Genomic DNA, 20883 nt, shown 5'->3' with positions numbered 1-20883 from the left:
TAGTTTTCATGTTTATGTGGCTTCTGATATCTGCATTGCTATAGTGTTTTCTTCTTTTTAAATTTTGATTTCCCCTCTGGCTTTCATTCAGGAGTTGAAGGAGAAGTGGTTACAACTACTTTCTGCCTATTTCCCCACCACCACATCAGGGCGGTGAAGTGAGGTCAAGATTGGGAGGGCCTGGCCCCAGTCCTATGGTTAGAATGGACAAGAACGTGTAGTAGAGAATCAGAATGCAAAATTACAAATGTTTCAAAATACTGTTCCAATTCTACGTATAGGCAATCCTTGACTTACAAGCATACGTTTAATGATTATTTGAAAAGTTACAACTGCACTGAAAAAAAATGACCTATGACCATTTTTCACAGTTATGACCAGGGGTAGGATTCACTTACCTTCCTTACCGGTTCACAAATGTGACCATGTGTGAGTGTGTGATCGCTTTGCTCGCACACGCCACCTCCACGCATGTGCACAACCTCGCACGCATGTGCTTTTGGTGAAAAAAAGGGCCTAAATGGGATGCCGTAGAGCCGGGGCGAGTGGGCGGGGCCACCCACGATTTCCCCTACCGGTTCGGGCGATCCGGTCCAAACCAGTAGAATACTACCACTGGTTATGACCATTGCAGCATCCCAATGATCAGGGGATTAAAATTCAGACACTTGGGAATTGGCATGTATTTATGTTTGGAGTGTCCCAGGGTCCTTTGATCACCTTTTACGACCTTCTGAGTAGTTAATGGGAAATTCACTTAACAACCATACTACTAACTTAACTCCTGCAGTGATTCACTTAACTGGGGCGAGAAAAGTCATAAAACGGTGCATAAAACTCACTTAATGATTGTCTTGCTTAGCAACAGAAATTTCAATTCATGTGGTCATAAGTCAAGGACTACCAGTATATGCCCAGGAAGTGTGAATTAGGTAGCTTAGAAACACATAAAAATATACGTCCACATTCCTTTTTTTAACAACTGGGGGCTGCAGTGATTTTTTTCACAAATATTTTTTATGATTACTAGAAAATAAACAAGAATCCTAAACTTCATGCTATGCTTTTTTTAAAAAACATAACCTTTTACACAATAATATGCAGTGGGGGGAAAAAAAGCGTCCTTAATTAAAGGAGAGAAACAAATAAATCAGAAAGCTTATATATTAGTAGTGTAAATATCCTTGTTTGTGATCTGGGACATACACATTTACTTTTGAAGGCAGATATATATATATAGATAGATAGATAGATCGATAGATAAATTTTCAAAATCAATATAAAAATTGCTGTGTGTTTTAAGAGGACTAAAATGCAGAAATTAACATATGCATTAAAAATAAATTAAATGCATTGATAGAAGCTTCTTTCCATATACAAATATCCTTTGGCTTTTTAAAAACTATACTGATGCCAACTGTACAAGCATTTATTCCTAAACGAAAAAAAAATGTACAAAAGTCTTATTTCATTATTTATATACATTTTACATAGACAAGGAGGCGGTAAGATTAACCACAAATGAATTGTCTGTTTGTTAAGACAGTATTCAACCTTTTGAGTCTGCAACTTACTCTAGAAATTTAATTTCTCTAGAAATTAAAGCTGAAAAGCCCCATTTGCACTGCTTGAGTTTTGCCTGAATGCAAGAAAATTGTCCCAGGCTTTTGGCAGAGTATGGAAGGCACTTTCCATCTCCTGTAAGATGCAGAAGATGCAGTGGTAGATTTGAACCCAGATCCTAATCTTTCCAAATGATCTGATATAGATGATACCTTGCTCAGTAGTAGTAACTGTGAAAGGGATCTTGGAGTCCTAGTGGACAACCATTTAAATATGAGCCAGCAGTGTGCAGCAGCTGCCAAAAAAGCCAACACAGTTCTAGGCTGCATCAACAGAGGGATAGAATCAAGATCACGTGAAGTGTTAATACCACTTTATAATGCCTTGGTAAGGCTACACTTGGAATACGGCATTCCGTTTTGGTCACCACGATGTAGAAAAGATGTGGAGACTCTGGAGAGAGTGCAGAGAAGAGCAACAAAGATGATGAGGGGACTGGAGACTAAAACATATGAAGAACGGTTGCAGGAACTGGGTATGTTTAGTTTAATAGAAAGAAGGACTAGGGGAGACATGATAGCATTGTTCCAATATCTCAGGGGTTGCCACAAAGAAGAGGGAGTCAAGCTATTCTCCAAGGCACCTGAGGGTAGAACAAGAAGCAATGGGTGGAAACTAATCAAGGAGAGAAGCAACTTAGAACTGAGGAGAAATTTCCTGACAGTTAGAACAATTAATCAGTGGAACAGCTTGCCTCCAGAAGTTGTGAATGCCCCAACACTGGAAGCCTTTAAGAAGATGTTGGATAGCTATTTGACTGAAACGGTATAGAGTTTCCTGCCTAGGCAGGGGGTTGGACTAGAAGACCTCCAAGGTCCCTTCCAACTCTACTATTGTATTATTGTATTGTATTTAGGGCAAGGGCCTGCAAACCTGGCAACTTTAAGACTTGTGGACTTCAACTCCCAGAGTTCCTCAGCCAGAAGTCAACAAGTCTTAAAGATGCCAAGTTTGAAGACCCAAGATCTATGTTCTACATAGTTATGCGTGGTGTCATTGAGGTGTGTGTGTCTGTGTAAAAAATGTCAAGATGGCTGTTAGGACAAGTTTGAAGCCCTCCCCACCCCTTTTAAATGTGTTTTACATGCACGATGCATGTAAAGAAGAGGACAAGTGCTGGAAAATTGCCTGTTAGTTTGGAAGGAGGAGTCAAGGGAGGGCTTAGCCTTGGAATCCTTTCACAGCTGCAAGCGTGCAAGTTTGACCTCCCCCCAAATCTTTGAATCTTTATCTGGTCGTTCCTGGGAATGTAAGCAGTCTTGGGAGATGCTTGTAATATGTGTGGCAAACCACAAAGCTACTGGCTTTGGCTTTTCATGACAAGTGATGGCTGCTTGCTTCTAATAGCTATGCTTCTATGGTGGCTGCCCTCTTGGCTGTCATCCTTTCTGCAACAAACATGGATTCTGTATATTGGCCCAGCTGCCTCTAATTAACAGGGGCAATTCCATTTTCACACTGAAATAGATCCGTGCATCTTGCTAAGCCATGGTTTAACTATAGTTCATTAAATACATCACAGTTCACCAAGCTTATATAGCCCCAGACCATCTTCACAAACTCCAGCGACAGGGTTCAGACAACATGTTGAAATGGAGCATCCCAATGTATATCACATTTACAAACTATCAGTCTCCCTCACAGAGTGACTATTATATCAGGTTCTCTATAGCAAGGTAATAAAAAGTTAAAATGGCAGCCTCAATCCTGTGGCCATGGCTGCCATCTTGATTCCCTGCCCCATAATATCCTGAAAATGTAAAAGCGTGCTACACAATTCCCATTGTGAAATGGCTATTGCCATTATAGGCTACCATAATGGACTGGCAAACTAAAATTTAAAGCTCTGTCCCCCTTCATCAATTCTTTCAGGTATTCAGTACTGAGATCGAGATTCAAGTTTTTATAGCAAACAGAGGTGCACGGTATCTCAATATGCACCAGAAATGTATTTCTGCTTTCAGATAAAAAAGTCTTTAATGTTAAGAATGAGAGCCCTTGCTTTTGTGAGGGGTAGAACTGAACTCTACTGGCATGTTATGCAGGGGTGAAATTCAGCAGGTTCTGGAGAACCGGTAGCGGAAATTTTGAGTAGTTCAGGGAACCGGCAAATACCACCTCTGGCTGGCCCCAGAATAGGGTGGGAATGGAGATTTTGCAGTTTCCTTCCCGTGGAGTGGGTTGAGAATGGAGATTTTGCAGTTTCCTTCCCCTGGAGTGGGTTGGGAATGGAGATTTTGCAGTATTCTTCCTCTCGGGGGGTGGGTTGGGAATGGAGATTTTGCAGTATTCTTCCTCTGGAGTGGGTTGAGAATGGAGATTTTGCAATATCCTTCCCCTGGAATGGGGTGGGAATGGAGATTTTGCAGTTTCCTTCCCCTGGAATGGGTTGGGGTTGGAGATTTTGCAGTTTCCTTCCCCTGGAGTGGGATGGGAATGGAGATTTTGCAGTTTCCTTCCCCTGGAGTGGGGAAGGAATGGAGATTTTGCAGTATCCTTCCCCTGGAGTGGGGAAGGAATGGAGATTTTGCAGTATCCTTCCCCTGGAGTGGAGAGGGAATGGGAATTTTGCAATATCCTTCCCCTGGAGTGGGATGGGAATGGAGATTTTGCAGTTTCCTTCCCCTGGAGTGGGGAAGGAATGGAGATTTTGCAGTATCCTTCCCCTGGAGTGGGGAGGGAATGGAGATTTTGCAGTATCCTTCCCCTGGAGTGGAGAGGGAATGGGAATTTTGCAATATCCTTCCCCTGGAGTGGGGAAGGAATGGAGATTTTGCAGTATCCTTCCCTGGAGTGGGGAAGGAATGGAGATTTTGCAGTATCCTTCCCCTGGAGTGGGGAGGGAATGGAGATTTTGCAGTATCCTTCCCCTGCCACCTCCACCAAGCCACGCCCACAGAACTGGTAGTAAAAAAAAAATTGAATTTCACCACTGATGTTATGCCAGGGAAACCAACAGGTTAGATTTTTTTAAAAAAAAGACTATTTGAATCTTTGAAATATGGGAAGTAGGTTCTTACTAGCTTATGGTATGTTTGGAGTCTTCTTATCGCCTAAAGTAGAAAGCTTCAAAAGCACAATACGTATATTAAATCTCCTTCACCATTACATTCTGGAAGAATGGATTGGGGAAAGCAGCAGCTTGAGTTGAATGCTCTTCAAACGCAGCATCAAACATAGATTGTGTTTTCCTGCTCATCTTCCAACTCCTGTTGGAATTCTCTCCAGTTCTCATTTTCCTACCTATCTTTCCACCACCACCACCACCACCACCATCACGGAGACCTCCTCCATTATTTACCCCTGTGGTGAGCTTTCCAAATGTCCTTCCCCAAGGCTCACAGTAGGAAAATCACTCTTGGGGGAAACTGATTCCATGTTCCTTCTCCGCTCTTGTTTACTTCTCCGTTCGTAAAACTGGGCAACAATATGCTTTGGTAAAGGGAAAGAGGAGAGGTGTATGAAGCAATGAAGGAGGAAGGAGGAATGTTATCTGCAGGCACAGGATTCCACGGTCATGTTTGGATACACTTTGAGTACCACGTTTTTGTTTTCATCAAAGAATAAAATGCTGAGGGAGGACATTTTGTCTGGGACACAGCAAGGCTCCGGGATGCCAGAGACAACGCCTACGGCTCTCACGATGCTCTGAATGGTTGCATGGTTGGAGGGCTTCAGGGCCTGCAGAAAAGAGGATAAATACGAAAACTCAATTCAGGACCAACAATAGGGACAAAACACCTAGTAAAGGTAAAGGTTCCCTCCCCTTGCACATGCGTGCTAGTCGTTCCCGGCTCTAGGGAGCGGTGCTCATCTCTGTTTCAAAGCCGAAGAGCCAGCGCTGTCCGAAGACGTCTCCATGGTCATGTGGCTGGCATGACTAAACACCAAAGGAGCATGGAATGCTGTTACCTTCCCACCAAAGATGGTCCCTATTTTTCTACTTGCATTTTTTACCTGCTTTCGAACTGTTAGGTTGGCAGAAGCTGGGACAAGTAACGGGAGCTCACTCAGTTACGCGGCGCTAGGGATCCGAACTGCCAAACTGCTGACGTTTCTGATTGATAAGCTCAGCGTCTTAGCCACTGAGCCACCACGTCCCTCAAACACCTAGTACTTCACAGCAATGAAGTGGGCTGATGTCTACAGGTAACCCTTGATTTACAACAGCTTGTTTAGTTCAACATTACAACAGCGTTGAAAAAAAATGACTTAATGATCGTTGGCAATTGGTACATATGACCGTTGCAGCGTCCCGGGGGGTCATGTCATCCCCTATGCGACCTTCTGACAAGGAAAGTCAATGGGGAAGCCAGATTCACTTAAAAACTGCAGTGAATCACTTAACAACCACAATGCCAGGGTTCCAAGGAACACCCCCAACGCAAGACGACTCCAAGGCTTGAGATTCCTCAAAGATCCAGTTTATTAGAGATGTCATATTGGCACATCTGGGAAAACCCGAATCTGAAAGTTTCCAGGTTTTCCCCACCCAAATGAAGGTTCAAGTCCCTGCCCAGCCCCCAGATCTCCATCACGTGGTCCTATCAGGCACCTTCCAAAACAGGAGATGCCTCCCAGTCACACTATCGCAGCTGCAGGGTGAGGTGTCCTTGACTCTCTGAGAAAAGAATGTTGCTTTGACTACATATCACCATAAAATCCCCTCTCCCATTTTCCCACAGTGGAAAACGTGGCGGGCCTGATTATGAGCAGCAAAATCGATGAGAAAGCCAGGTTCACTTAACAAACGTGTTACTCACTTAACAACTGTAACGACTCACTTGACAACTATGATAAGAAAGGTCATAAAATGGGGCAAAACTGTCTTGCTTAACGACAGAAATTCTGCACTCCATTGCGGTCATAGGATGAGGACTACCTGTAATGGTAGCATTTGCCTCCTTCTATTCCCACTTATAATTCCCCTTATGCCCAGTTAGCCCCCTATCCCAAAAATCAATCCATATCCCTTTTGGGGTGTCACGGACTGATGGGTGGGTTTTTATGGTCGTTCAGAAAGTTAGAAAAACTTTGACACCCAGGAGAGATGCACAGCCGCTCTCGAAATATCATTTGGATATGGTTTTAACTTTTCTCTTTCAAACCTTCTGCTGAGAATACTCCCCCCCACCCCCGCCCCCGGAAGAATTTTCTCTCCTGAGATTTCATTAAAGAGTTGAGAAGCCAGAATTTGCAGATTATGGAAGAAACAATGAAAACAGGATGTTTATAGATTTACGGAACGGAACAAAATATCAGAGTCGGAAGGGCGCTTGGAGGTCTTCTAGTCCAACCCTCTGCTCAGGCAGGAAACCCTACGCCATTTCAGACAAACAGTTGTTCAATCTCTTCTTCAAAACCTGCAGTGTTGGGAGCATTCACAACTTCTGGAGGCAAGTCGTTCTGCTGATGAATTGTTCTAACTCAGTGATGAATTAAGGGAAGGGAGCGCGTGCGAAGCTCCCGCTGAAAAGGTGCCACTACGGGACATAGGTTCGCCATCACAGTTCTACCTACTTAATTAACTTGTCTTTATCCCAAGAGCACTACGCTAATTCTTCAGGAATTTCTCAGAAAATCCTCTTCTTTAAAAGGACGTTTTGAAAGCAAATTGCCTTTTATTATATTGAAAGAAGCCTACTACGGCGGAAAAATAATTAGAAATTCTCTGCCTGGAGCTTTTTTTTTTGCTGTTATTTACAAAGTCACAATAATGTGACATGCCAGTTGGCCTCCTAAAAAAGCAAAATTCGTATAGATTTGTAAAGCAGCAATTTGCTTGGTTGCCCGTGCTTGCCTCAAATCGCATCTCACTGACCAAGATTTTGTGTAAATAAATTGTCATTATAACTGCAGATGACTAATGCCGTCGGAACAGATGGGATGAAAAAAACTGGATTGCTATTATTTGCAAAATATATTTGGAAGCTTGAACTAATGTGCTTATTAACAAAGTAGTTTATTTAATACAAACATGTTTTTAAAAGGGGAGGTTGTTGTAATAAAATAAATAACAGAACTAAGGGAGGGAGTTCACTGTCCCTCAGATACCCGGGTGTGAGTCCCTTGGTGTGAACTGGGGCCCAGGGAGGCAGTGGGGCTTGCTGATTGTATACTTGGCTCCTCGCTATGCATCAGCAGCCCTGCCCGAGCTCCTCGAGCTAATCTCAGCGACGGCAGTTGAGACTCCCAGACTCTTGGTCATGGGGGACTTCAACTTGCTGTCAATGGGAGCGGCTTCCGAGGTGGCCCGGGAGTTCATGGCTTCCATGACGGCCATGGACCTGACCCAATTAGTGCAGGGCCCCACTCACGAAGGGGGCCACACACTGGACCTCATTTTTGTATCTGAACAGTGGACGAGTGATCTGGGAATAGGGGATTTAGTCATCACGCCCCTGTCATGGTCAGACCACTCATCCCTCCGGCTGGACTTCCCTGGCGCTATCCCCCACCGCGAGGAGGCGGAACCAGACTCTATAAACTGGTACCGCCCCAGGCGCCTGATGGAATCTGATAGATTCCAGACGGAGCTTGGGCCAATTCCTGTAGCCTTGTCCCGCTCCCGCTCCAAGGACCTAGTGACTGCCTGGAATAGGGCGACGACTGGGGCCTTGGACCGGGTTGCGCCTTTGCGACCTCTCCTGCGGCATCGACCCACCCGGGCTCCTTGGTTCACTGAGGAGCTTAGGGTGATGAAGCGCCACAGGAGACGTCTAGAGAGCAGGTGGAGGTCCTCACGCTCCGAATCTGACCGAACACAGGTAAGAGCCTATTTGCGGACTTACCTTGTGGCAATAAGAGCGGCCAAACGTAGGCATTGTGCTGCTCTTATTGCGTCCGCGGATAACCGCCCTGCCGCCCTGTTTAGGGTGACTCGCTCCCTTTTATCGCAGAGGGCGCGGGAGACACCCTTACAGGGTAGAGCAGAGGAGTTTGGGGAATATCTTCAGGACAAAATCGATCAGATCCGGAGCGGATGGACCTCCGTCAGTGGACCAGACGAGCCGCCAACAGCGAGTCTTGAGAGACCATTCTGGGAGGAGTTTGACTCTGTTGCCCCCGAGGATTTGGACAGGTTGCGTGGACGGCTGCGACCCACCACTTGTTTAACGGACCCGTGCCCCTCCTGGCTGGTACTGGCAGCCTGGGAGGTGACACGAGGCTGGCTCCTGGGCCTGGTGAGCGCATCACTGGGTGAGGGATACTTACCAACCGCCTTGAAAGAGGCGGTGGTGAGACCCTTGCTCAAGAGGCCTTCGCTCGACCCAATGGAGCTAGCTAACTATCGTCCAGTCTCCAACCTCCCCTTCGTGGCGAAGGTTGTTGAGAATGTGGTGGCGCAGCAGTTCCCGCGACACCTAGACGAATCCGACTATCTAGACCCACGCCAGTCCGGCTTCCGACCCGGGCACAGCACCGAGACAGCCTTGGTCGCGTTGGTCGATGATCTCTGGAGGGCCAGAGATAGGGGTTGCTCCTCTATCCTGGTCCTATTAGACCTCTCGGCGGCTTTTGATACCATCGACCATGGTATCCTATTGCGCCGGTTGGAGGGGATGGGAGTCGGAGGCACCGTTTTGCGGTGGTTCGGCTCCTACCTCTCCAACCGGAAGCAATGTGTGTTGACAGGGGGACAGAGGTCGTCCCTGAGGCCACTCACTTGTGGGGTGCCACAGGGGTCGGTCCTCTCGCCTCTCCTGTTCAGCGCATATGTGAAGCCGCTGGGTGAGATCATCCGTGGTTTTGGGGTTGAGTACCATCTCTACGCTGATGATACTCAGCTGTATATTTCAACCCCAAACCACCCCAACGAGGCTGTCGAAGTGATGTCCCGGTGTTTGGAAGCCGTCGGGGTCTGGATGGGGGACAACAGACTCAGACTCAACCCCTCCAAGACCGAGTGGCTGTGGTTGCCGGCACCTCGGTTCAGCCAGCTGACTCCATCGCTGGCCATAGGGGGCGAACAGTTGCCCCCTGTGGAGCGGGCGCGCAATTTGGGTGTCCTCCTTGATGCCCGGCTGTCAATGGAGGACCATGTGGCAGCCGTGGCAAGGGGGGCATTCCACCAGGTTCGCCTGGTGCGCCAATTGCGCCCCCTACTGGACCGGAGTGCCCTGCGCACGGTCACTCATGCGCTGGTGACGTCTCGCCTGGACTACTGCAATGCCCTCTACATGGGGCTTCCCTTGGGACGCATCCGGAGACTGCAGCTAGTTCAGAACGCAGCCGCGCGGGTTATTATGGGAAGTACCCGTTACTCCCACGTAACACCTCTCCTGCGCGAGCTGCACTGGCTACCTGTGGCCTTTCGGGTGCGTTTCAAGGTATTGATCACCATCTTTAAAGCGCTCCATGGCAGAGGACCTAGTTATCTGCAGGATCGCATCCTACCACACACGTCCCTGCGACCTATCCGCTCACACAGGGAGGGGCTCCTCCTGGTGCCGTCTGCTAGGCAATGCCAGCGGGCGACACCTAGGAGTAGATCCTTCTCTGTGATGGGCCCAACCCTCTGGAATGACCTCCCCCCAGACATTCGAACTACCACCGACCTCCGTTCCTTCCGGCAAAAGTTAAAGACTCACCTATTTCAATCAGCTGGCCTGGCACTTTCTTAGTTTTACCTCCCGGGATTCATTTATTTTAATTGGGTTTGGGGTTTTAATAGGCTTTTAACGTATTATATTTATTATTCTATTACAGTCTCACAACCTCCTTCACCTACGTATTTAATTATTTAACTGTTTATGTATGTATTTTACAACGTATTTTAGTGACTGTACACCGCCCCGAGTCCTCTCCGGGAGAGGGGGCGGTCTATAAGTGTGAATAATAAATAAATAAATAATAAAATAATATATAATAAAGTGAAATGTAGCAAATTACTGTGTTTCCCCGAAAATAGGGCCTTATTTTCTTTTGACCCCCGAAATAAACGCTTGGCCTTATTTTCGGGGAGGACTTATTATTTTTGAGGTGCAGGAGGCGGCGAGCATGGTCACCTCATGGCTGCTGCTGTGTTGCAATATTTTCAGGGAGAGCTTATTTTTGGGGAGGGCTTATTTTAGCGCATGCGCTCAAAAGCCCGCTTATTATCCAGGGAGGTCTTATTTTCGGGGAAACAGGATACTGTATTAAGGAAGAATTTGAAATTCCTAAAGAAATTCAAAATTTCAAATTGTGTCAGGCTCGAAAAATCAGGATTATAGATAGTCCTCGACTGACAAGAGTTTGTTTAGTGACTCTTCAGAGTTACAGCGGCACTGAAAAAAGTAATTGAGGACCAAGCTGAAACTTACAATCTTTACAGCATCAAAAGTTACCAAAATTCAGATGCTTGACAACGGACTCGTCTTTATAAACACTGCCGTTTCCTGGGGAAAACCACCATAAACGCAATTTGGGGGGAAGTGCAAATAAAAGGAGAAATTGGCAGCAGAAAAATGGTTTTGGGAAATGTGACAATCGTCTGCTTGAGTGAACTGCCATGACAGTACTGGTTATGTTTTGGTTTGTCTGATTTTGTTATTATGTAATATTCTCAATGACCGAGTTGTTAAAAATAATTGGTAGCTGCCTTGAAGGCTTCGTGAAAGGTCGTAAAATGGCGGAGGAAAATAAAACAAATGTCAGTAAATATTCAGACAGACATCCTGATGTCACAAGGCCATGCAAGCTGGGGGAAATTATTTCCAAGGCAACTGTCCATCTAGCCCTGAGCAAAGAGTCGTCCTAAAGGTAGACACTCAAAACTGAAAATCTTGCCTTCCCCACCATTCAAACTCAGCGGTCTCCTACTACCGTCTAGTACAGGATGTTGTGGTTCACCAGTGGCCAGTAGAGCTGGAAGCAGATTTGGACAGTGAGGAGGTTGGGGAGGAACATGGACCAGTCTTGGAGTCTGGGGAAGGCTCTGATGAGGGCTCTGTGTCGGAGGCAGAGATTGGGGCCAGGGCTGTCTGACAGTTATCAGTGGACGGCTGAGTTGGACATCAGTGGGGCAGAAGAACAGCTGGAGCCTGCTCCTAGTGTGCGCGTGCGCAGAGCTGCCAGGAGAAGGGAGCAGCTAAGGAACAGGGTCGACTCGGGAGGTGATTGGCCCTTCCTATAGGACATAAAGGAGGAGCAAAGGCACGGGAGCCTTTGCTGGAAGGAACTTGGTTCATGCTGGTCAGTTTACCTTCAGGAGCTCTGTTTTGACTCTTTGCTCCATGTGGCCTTGCCAAGCTAATTGCCAATTACCGGTAGGTCTTTGGCAGCGTTTCGAGGAAGATAAAGGTGGGTGCTTATCAGCCTTATCCTGAAAGACTTTGGCAGCCTACTGTAGGACTCTTTCCAACTATTTGGGACTCATTACGGGGCTGTGAATTCACACCCTTTGAAATGAAAAGAGGGTTTTGGGGACTAAGCGTGTGCTTTTTACTGTATCAGGAAGCCTAGGTCAGAACACAGGGGTGTATAACTGGATTTCTTGGAAGGCCAGATAAGCCTTGTAGTTGAACTCCATGTGCCGGCCGTGGGGGTGGGGGAGGAGATGGGACGGATGCCACATTTGAAGTGTTAAAAGAGAGGATTTTCTTTGTATTGCAACCTCCCTTTTTTTTCTTTAAACTACTATTACCAAAGGGAGTTGGAAGTCAATGCCTTTTCTTTCTTTTTCCCTTCTTCAACAACCTCGATTGTGGTTGTGAGTCAAGGATTATCTGTACACATAAACACCCGAGTCTAGTTTGATTCCTAGATGCTCAAGAAGGATTGTTCTATAACAGTGACGGCTAAGCTTTTTGTCCTCACGTGCCGAAAGGGTGCGCGTACCCACACCATAACGGAATACGGCATCCAGTTTTGGTCACCACGATGTAGAAAAGATGTGGAGACTCTAGAAAGAGTGCAGAGAAGAGCAACAAAGATGATTAGGGGACTGGAGACTAAAACATATGAAGAACGGTTGCAGGAACTGGGTATGTTTAGTTTAATAGAAAGAAGGACTAGGGGAGACATGATAGCAGTGTTCCAATATCTCAGGGGTTGCCACAAAGAAGAGGGAGTCAAACTATTCTCCAAGGCACCTGAGGGTAGAACAAGAAGCAATGGGTGAAAACTAATCAAAGAGAGAAGCAACTTAGAACTGAGGAGAAATTTCCTGACAGTTAGAACAATTAATCAGTGGAACAGCTTGCCTCCAGAAGTTGTGAATGCCCCAACACTGGAAGTCTTTAAGAAGATGTTGGATAGCCATTTGTCTGAAACGGTATAAGGCTTCCTACCTAGGCAGGGGGTTGGACTAGAAGACCTCCAAGGTCCCTTCCAACTCTGCTATTGTATTGTATTGTACTGCAGTGGTTAAGTTAGTAGCAAGGTTGTTAAGTAAATCAGGCTTCCCCATTGATTTTGCTTGTCAGAAGGTCGCAAAAGGGGATCACGTAACCCCGGGACACTACAATTGTCATAAATACGAAGCAGTGGCCAGAAGGGTGCCACAGGAGGCCGTTCAGGTGGAAAACTCCTCGTGCCGCTCAGCTTCCAAACGCTGCCTCTCACATGTGCTGCAATTTGGAAGCCGTTTTTCAGAACATGCTGGAGTGCAAACGCAGCCTGTCAACCCCTCATTAAGATACCTGCCTGCATAGCAGAGGCTCTCTTTCAAACGGTATCTGAAGTTTTGCATGGCTGTTCTGTGCACGGAGCCTAATATTCATTAACATTCAGCAAGCCTGCAGTTAAATTGAATATATATATATATATACTGGTGACTCTACATCAGGGAGGGACGCAGTGGCTCTGTAGCTAAAATGCTGAGCTTGTTGATCAGGAAGGTCAGCAGTTTGGCGGTTCGAATCCCTAGCGCCGCGTAATGGAGTGAGCTCCTGTTTCTTGTCCCAGCTTCTGCCAACCTAGCAGTTTGAAAGCATGTAAAAATGCAGTAGAAAAATAGAAACCACCTATGGTGGGAAGGTAACAGCATTGGGTGTGCCATCAGCATTTAGTCATGCCAGCCACATGATCACGGAGAGCGCTGGATCTTCAGCTTTGACATGGAGATGAGCACCACCCCCTAGAGTAGGGAACGACTAGCACATATGTGCGAGGGGAACCTTTACCTTTATACATCCGGGGTGTCAAACTCGGTTTCATTGAGTGCCACATCAGGGTTGTGTTTGACCTCGGGGGGGGGGGGGGTGGCAGGTGTGTGCGTGGCCATCCCAACATCACTCATGTCGGGAATGCCTGTGGTGGCCCAAACGCTCTACCAGTGAAAACAGGCTCCCAAGCTCCGTTTTCAGCTGTGACGGCCTCCTGCAAGCCTCTGCCAGTGAAAACAAAACTCTGTTTTCGCTGGCAGAGGCATCATGAGCCTGTCCTTCGCTGTTTCCAGCGCAGCCCCCGCGGGCCACATCTAAGCACCCTGTGGTCCAGATCCAGTCCCCGGGCCTTGAGTTTGACACCCCTGCTATACATTCTCAGTGCACCCTTGCATGGAAGTGTCTGGTTGAATATGTGGATCTGGGGAAGGAAAGGAACATCTAAAGCACTGGCATAATCCAAACGTTAACCACCATGGCAAATACCAATATGTAGAAATACGGCCTAATGTGAGGCTACAAATAACCTCCAAATGTTCCCACCAAATTGTGACTTGTATTACTTTAATACAATTTGAACGGCATCTGGTGTACTCTGTCAATTCACAAAGTATCCATGATCTGCTCTTGAGTTGCCCTAGGCAAGGTGGATGGGAAACCGAAGAAACAGCACGGCAGCCAAAGACAGATGCACATTCCAGACTTATCTCTCTCAAGGCTGTCTCCCAAGGTTACCAACAGCGGCCGGAGAGGAGTGATCTCTACAACCGGTGAAATTGTTCTGTTGCCGAATGTGATTGATGACACACCCTGGGGGGAGGGGGGAAACAGGGTCATGATGGAGGCGTAAATTACATGGGGTGGCAACATGAAGCTCCTAATAGATAACTGGATTTCTTTGGAAGTTTGGCTTGAGGCTCATGATTTAATTAGGGCATCCGTTAGAACCCTAACAGACTCTTCTTCAGATGACATCACATTTTGATTGCCTTTCCTTAAGTCATACTCCCCAAAGATTACACATGCTCCAAAACTAGTTGTGCATTCCTGGTGTACAACTGTCTACGCAAAGCAGTTGCTTGATTGTGTATTTTAAATGGTTGGCACAATGCTCATATTATGCAGATGTCTTAAATGTCCTTTCAGACAAATCAGTTCCTACAGGAATGTATGAAGATAGTTTGAATGCATCTGAGAATCTCATCAGAGTTAAATGAATGCTATTGTGATTTGAATGCATTCCTGATTTTAAAGTATTTTTGAAAAGCACGACTTGTAAAATCTGCTTAATTTTGGCCTTGTATGAAAATAATGACCCAGACGTGCAGTGCTCAAAAAAAACCCACGGTGGCACAGTGGTTAGAGTGCAGTGTTGTAGGCTATTTCCGTTGAACTGCCTTGCAATTTGGCAGTTCGAATCTCACCAGGCTCAAGGTTGACTCAGCCTTCCATCCTTCCGAAGTGGGTAAAATGAGGACCCAGATTGTTGGGGGCAATAGGCTGACTCTGTAAACCGCTTAGAGGGGGCTGTAAAAGCACTGTGAAGCGATATATAAGTCTAAGTGCTATTGCTATGCTATTTTAGGAGTATTCAAAGCTGATCCATTAATACCATCTCAACATCATCCTGGTGTTGCTTGCTGGATGCATTTGAGATCATCTGAATACAGGTAGTCCTCGAATTATGACCACAACTGAGCCCCAAATTTCCACTGCTAAGCAAAGCAGTTGTTCAATGAGTTTTGCCCCATTTTATGACCTTTTTTTGCCATGTTTGTTGAGTGAATCACTATGGTTGTTAATTGAGTAACATGTTTGTTAAGTGACTCTGGCTTCCCCATTGACTTTGCTTGTCAGAAGGTCGCAAAAGGGGATCGCATGACCTCCCCCCAGGACGCTGCAACCAACATAAATATGAACCAGTTGCCAAGCATCCAAGTCTTGATTGCAAAGGTCATAAGTGTGAAAAATGGCCATGAGTCAGTTTGTTTTTCAGTGCAGTCACTAAACAAAGGGTTGTAAGTTGAGAACTACTATCTGTGTTTTCTTTAAAGAGCTTCCTTGCACCATGCTAATCCTGCATGTTATCAGATGGGTCTGGTTTTTTGACTTGCGGAGTATTTCCTTTGTTTGCTTTCTAATTGGGAGAATTATTAATGCGTTTCAAGAAACGTCTCTGGACTTTTCATTGGCAGAGTCTTGTTGACATTGGAGGAAGTGGAAGGACAGCAAGCCCTTGGGATATGGGAGAATCTGCATGGCATCGAGTCAAAGGATTTGACTGATCTATTGTGCATAATATAAACCGCTGAAAGTTGGTGCTGCAATTTAGCCCTCTGGATGCTCATGGCTTGTGGCACCCTAAATCAATAGAGCATTTATTTTTCCGCATGAAGCAAACTCCTGGTCCCGACCAAAACCCCTTTTATTAATTCCCTGTGAATTCTGAACATTCACATCCTGCAAAGTCTTTCAAGGGAGGATTTACAATCACAGAACTTATCTGGCTTGGAGAGCTGCCAGGCCGATATCTGCAAAACTTGGCAAGGAGTCTCAGAGAGTCACGAACCAATTAAGTGAACTAATTGTCTCTTGCAAACTCCACTCTCTTTTCACTCCTCTTTTATTTCCTCTGGGAGGGGCCATTCATCGTCCACCTGTGGCCTTACTCCCAAGTCAGCCCCTGTTCTTTAGCTGTTCCCTTCATCTGGCAACTCTGCGCATGCGCACACTGGGAACAGGCTCCAGCTGTTCTTCTGCCTCACTGATGTCTGACTCCGAAGGCAGCTGATAACTGGCGTACGGCCCTGGCCCCCTCTCTGCCTCCGACACAGAGCCCTCGTCAGAGCCTTCCCCAGACTCCAGGACTGGCCCATGTTCCTCCCCAACCTCCTCACTGTCCCAATCTGCTGCCAGTTTCTCTGGCTGCTGGCAGGTCACAACAAAAGCTGCAACTTTCCCAAAGAATTAAACATATTTTTAGAAACTGGCACCCAGGGGATGGGATTAGGAGTGATTAACCAAATAGGCATTTTAAGAGTTGAGGCATCGTTATTATGCAGCACGAAATTGACAGTGTCTTGGGATTTACTGTAAAATCTGATGCATTTTCACCCCTGGTAATTTTTCTTTTATAACCCCGCATCCACCCGTTTTGGCTTTGTCCTTAGTTATGACAGCAGCGGGCTTTAAAAAGAGATTTCTGTTTATCCTATCTATCTAGTCAATGGCCCATTTCCTGCATGGTGTACTGTAGTTTAATAACAAGCAAGATGGTTTGTTTTTTTATTGTTGGCTTTTCAGCAAAACCGCATTTGGAGTGTTAAAAGAGGAGGTTTTCTTTGTATTGCACCCAGCGGCAAAGTAAAAAAGCCTTTTTTTCCTAAAAAAAAAAGAAGAAGAGGAGGAAGAAAGATAAAGAAAAATAGAGATACGGTACCTTTGGAATAGGGAACTGGCATTCACCTGAGCAATAATAAGCATCAAAAGCTTTAGGAGAAATGATCCATTCGCTCCAGCCTATATCTGCAAAATCTACTTTGAGATAGCGCCTTGAGCAAGATCTAGGTTCATTCCACTGCTTCCGCCTCGCCTTTTTCAGGGTCTGCTCGTCAAACTGGAGCGTCTGGCTCTTCTGATGGCTGTGTTTTCTGGGCTTCTTCTTACCCTTCGACCTTTCGGCCAGTCGTGGCTGCAGGGTTTTGTAGTGCTTCCTCTCCTCCCATCCTTCGTCCTCGCTGTACTGATACTCGGCTCCCGGCAGCTCGTTGTTCTGCAAGGGCAGAAGAAAACTGGTGGAGCGCTTGGGCCGCTGCCCACCAAGGTCGTTGATCGACCGGCTATCCAATTTGGGGAAAGTCCCAGGCGGTGGACTCCAATGGCCTTGCAAACTAGAAACCACGCTCTCTGGTTCCGCAATGGCGGAGTCGTTGGCGTAGACCAGGATGTACGGCTCGTAGCTGAGATGCAGGCTCTTCCATGGAGGTTGGCCAAGGGAGGCCAGCTGGACCCCGATCATAAGGTGGTTGTGCTCCTTTGCCCGCCTCAAGTCCTGAGTAACGTTCTTGCATTGCCACAAATGGTCTTCTTGCAAAGCGGCGGAGATGTTGACCAAGTAACACCCCAGGGTTCGGGATTGGTTTGCTGAGGACGGGGAACTCAACAGCAAAAGCTTGATCTGTAGGTCCGATTTTCTGGGGCCCGGAGAAGAACAGAGGTTGGGTTGAGGGCAGTGGATGCTGCCGTTCTGGAGGTCTCCAACGTAGTAATGCAACAGGGCCGACAAGATATTTTCAGACTTCGTGAGGGAGGTGAGGTTAAAAAGGTACACCTCTTTGTTGCCAAGAATCCCTAGAAAAACAAAAAGCAAAACGAAATTAGCATTAGGTGAGTCCCAAGAAGCCCGTCCTTCTCTTTCCCATTTCTTTCATTGCGTTGAATAAATCGGCTCACCGAATTTTGGCCCAGTTTCTGCCCCAATCCCTTGCTATGCACCAACAGAGAGAGTGGTAAACCAAGCTAGCTTCTGAAAGAAAAACTATTTTCAATTGTATATAGGAACTCAAACTCGAAGGTGGGCTGCTGGGGGGGTTCTCAGGGGTTTGGGAGAACCTCTAGCTAAGGTTCTAGACCAGAGGTTCCCAATCTTTTTCGGTTTGCGGCTCCCATAACACTTCGGATTTTTTCCGCAGCTCCCTTAATAGGTACATCCGATTTTTTTTTAATTTTTGACTTTTTAAAGATTTGGAAATCTACTTTTTAGTTCGTTAAGGTTAGGTTAATTGAAAAATAAATTAAACACGAGCTTTAAATTCACAATTTATTGAACATCGTTTAATGATTTAAAATTATTAATGGGATGGATGGGCTTGTTGTTCGCTGCACAACTTCTCAAATCTTGGATCAGAAAAATAGCTTTTGAAAAGTAACTTAACCACCACACTAGCCCAGTGGTGGGCAACCTTTTTTTTCAACTGAGCCAAATCTCGCCAAAACCACGATTGAAATTTATTTGGAGAGCCGCTCTTGCTTAGCAATCAAAATTTTGGGCTCAATTGTGGTCATATGTTGTTTTTCTTTCTTTCTTTCATCTCTCTCTCCCACTTTCTTTCTTTTTTTCTTTTTCTTTCTCTCTCTCTCTCTGGCTCTTTGTCTCTCTCTCCCTCCCTCCCTCTCTGTCTCCCTCTGTCATTTTCTCTGGGTGTCTATCTGTCTGTCTCTCTCTCTGTATCTCTGTCTCTCTCTCCTCCTTCCCCCATCTCTGTCACTCTGTGTGTGTGTGTGTGTCTGTCTGTCTCTCACTCACTCACTCTGTGTGTGTGTGTGTCTCTGTCTCTCCCTCTGTCTCTCTCCCCTCCCTTCCTCTCTCTCTGTCACTCTGTGTATGTGGGTGTGTCTGTCTCTCACTCATTCACTTAATCACTCACTCTGTGTGTGTGTCTCTCTCTGTCTGTCTATCTTTCTCTCCCTCCCTCCCCCTCTGTGTGTGTGTGTGTGTGTGTCTGTCTGTCTGTCTGTCAGTCTCTCTCTGATTCCCTCCCTCACTCCCTCTCTCTGTTCCTCTCTCTGTCTGTCTGTCTCACTCACACACACACACACACTGTGGTCACCACAGTGTGTGTGTGTGTGTGAGTGAGACAGACAGAGAGAGGAACAGAGAGAGGGAGTGAGAGAGGGAATCAGAGAGAGACTGACAGAGACGTATCAGAGACGTACTTTTAGCTACCTGGCAGCGGCGTTTTGCCTTGGGGGGCTCCTCAGAACTTCCCAAGACTTCGGAGGGAAGTTTACAGCCCTCCCTCGGAACGCTTCGGAGGGAAGCTTCTGCAAAGGCGAGTGGCAACAAGTCTCCCAGGCTTTAATTTGCCGAGCTGTGCGCACGCGCCTGTTTTCCACGGCGTGGAGCAGCGGCGAGATTCTGCGCGGCGAGCAATGATTCCAGGGGCCATCCGGGAAGATGAGGAACACGAGGGGGACCCTGCCCCCCCCCCCACTGATGCCCCCCGGAATCATCGCTCGCCGCCCAGAATCTCGCCGCTGCTCCACACCGTGGAAAACAGGCGCGCACGTACAGCTCGGCAAATTTCAGCCTGGGAGACTTGTCATGCCCGGGCTTTTGCAGAAGCTTCCCTCCAAAGCCCGAGAGGGACGTCAGCGTTAGACCCAGCGGGCGCAGGTATTAATTGAATATTTCGCGGCACCCTTATGACGATAGCGCGGCTCCCCAGGGAGCCGCGGCGCACACTTTGGGAATCACTGTTCTAGACATTTAATATTATCAACAAGTTTTTGTCTTTTGATTCTCCGTGTGAAAACGAGCAGCTCCTGGCTTTAGAAATAGGGAAAGCGAGGACACCTACAGACAGACAATGGAATGACAAGGATGGACCAAAAAACTTTCAATTCTCTACCTCAACTCATTTCATTCTCTGCTAGCTCGGTCTGCGTATGCCTGCACATTCAGAATATTAGATTCCCAAATGATCATATCTGCTTAGATCTGTAAATACCAAGACAATTAATTTAGGCTTTGCGCTTGGAAAGTCAATCTCAACATTCCACTGATCCAATGAATGGACACCTGGGCTTAAATACAGAAAGATATACAGAAAGATCCGTATTTTCTTCCATTGCTCTAAAATAGGTAGGATCCCTAAGGGTTTAGACCAGTTAGACCAGCGGTTCTCAGCCTGTGGGTCGCGACCCCTTTGGGGGTCGAATGACCCTTTCACAGGGGTCGCCTAAGACCATAGGAAAACACATATTTTCGAAAAAATACAGAAAACATAAAATAATTTTATGGTTGGGGGTCACCACAACATGAGGAACTGTATTAAAGGGTCGCGGCATTAGGAAGGTTGGGACCCACTGGTTTAGACTAATATCTGGAGTGTTTTTAGAAGTGACTCATTTCAGATCTCTGGTAAGTCTTCTAAGAAACCTGGGAGAAGGAGATTCGGGAGAATTACTCCAGTGGTGAAATTTAAAATTGTTCCCTACCAGTTTTGTGGGCATGGCTTGGTGGCGTGGCTTTGGTGGTCATGTGACTGGGTGGGTGGGGCTTGGTGGACATGTGATCGGGTGGGCCTGGCGGTACAACTGACTCACACACAATGTAAAAACAGCTGGACTTCACGCAAAATGGCCCTTGCAAGAAGCAGGAACCTCACAG

At 46.5% G+C, this 20883-nt stretch overlaps 1 protein-coding gene across 1 annotated transcript in view; it reads right to left on the bottom strand.

Moving 5' to 3' along the window:
- Positions 1-1408: 1408 nt before the first annotated feature.
- BMP3 (bone morphogenetic protein 3) overlaps positions 1409-20883 on the bottom strand; it is a gene marked incomplete at its 5' end in the record, with an annotated part of 56322 nt that continues 36847 nt past the window's right edge. Inside the window, 3 exons of the mRNA XM_081960317.1 lie at positions 1409-5304; positions 17152-18062; positions 18165-18198. Coding sequence (XP_081816443.1) covers positions 5113-5304; positions 17152-18062; positions 18165-18198 — 1137 coding nt within the window. The 3' untranslated portion in view covers positions 1409-5112. The remainder of the gene's footprint in view (positions 5305-17151; positions 18063-18164; positions 18199-20883) is intronic.

The sequence above is a fragment of the Natrix helvetica genome (assembly GCF_964273705.1).
Source record: "Natrix helvetica genome assembly, chromosome: 7".
NCBI classification, from domain to species: Eukaryota; Metazoa; Chordata; class Lepidosauria; order Squamata; family Natricidae; genus Natrix; species Natrix helvetica.
The sequence above is the reverse complement of the archived record's forward strand: the minus strand, read 5'-3'. Positions and strand labels throughout refer to the sequence as shown.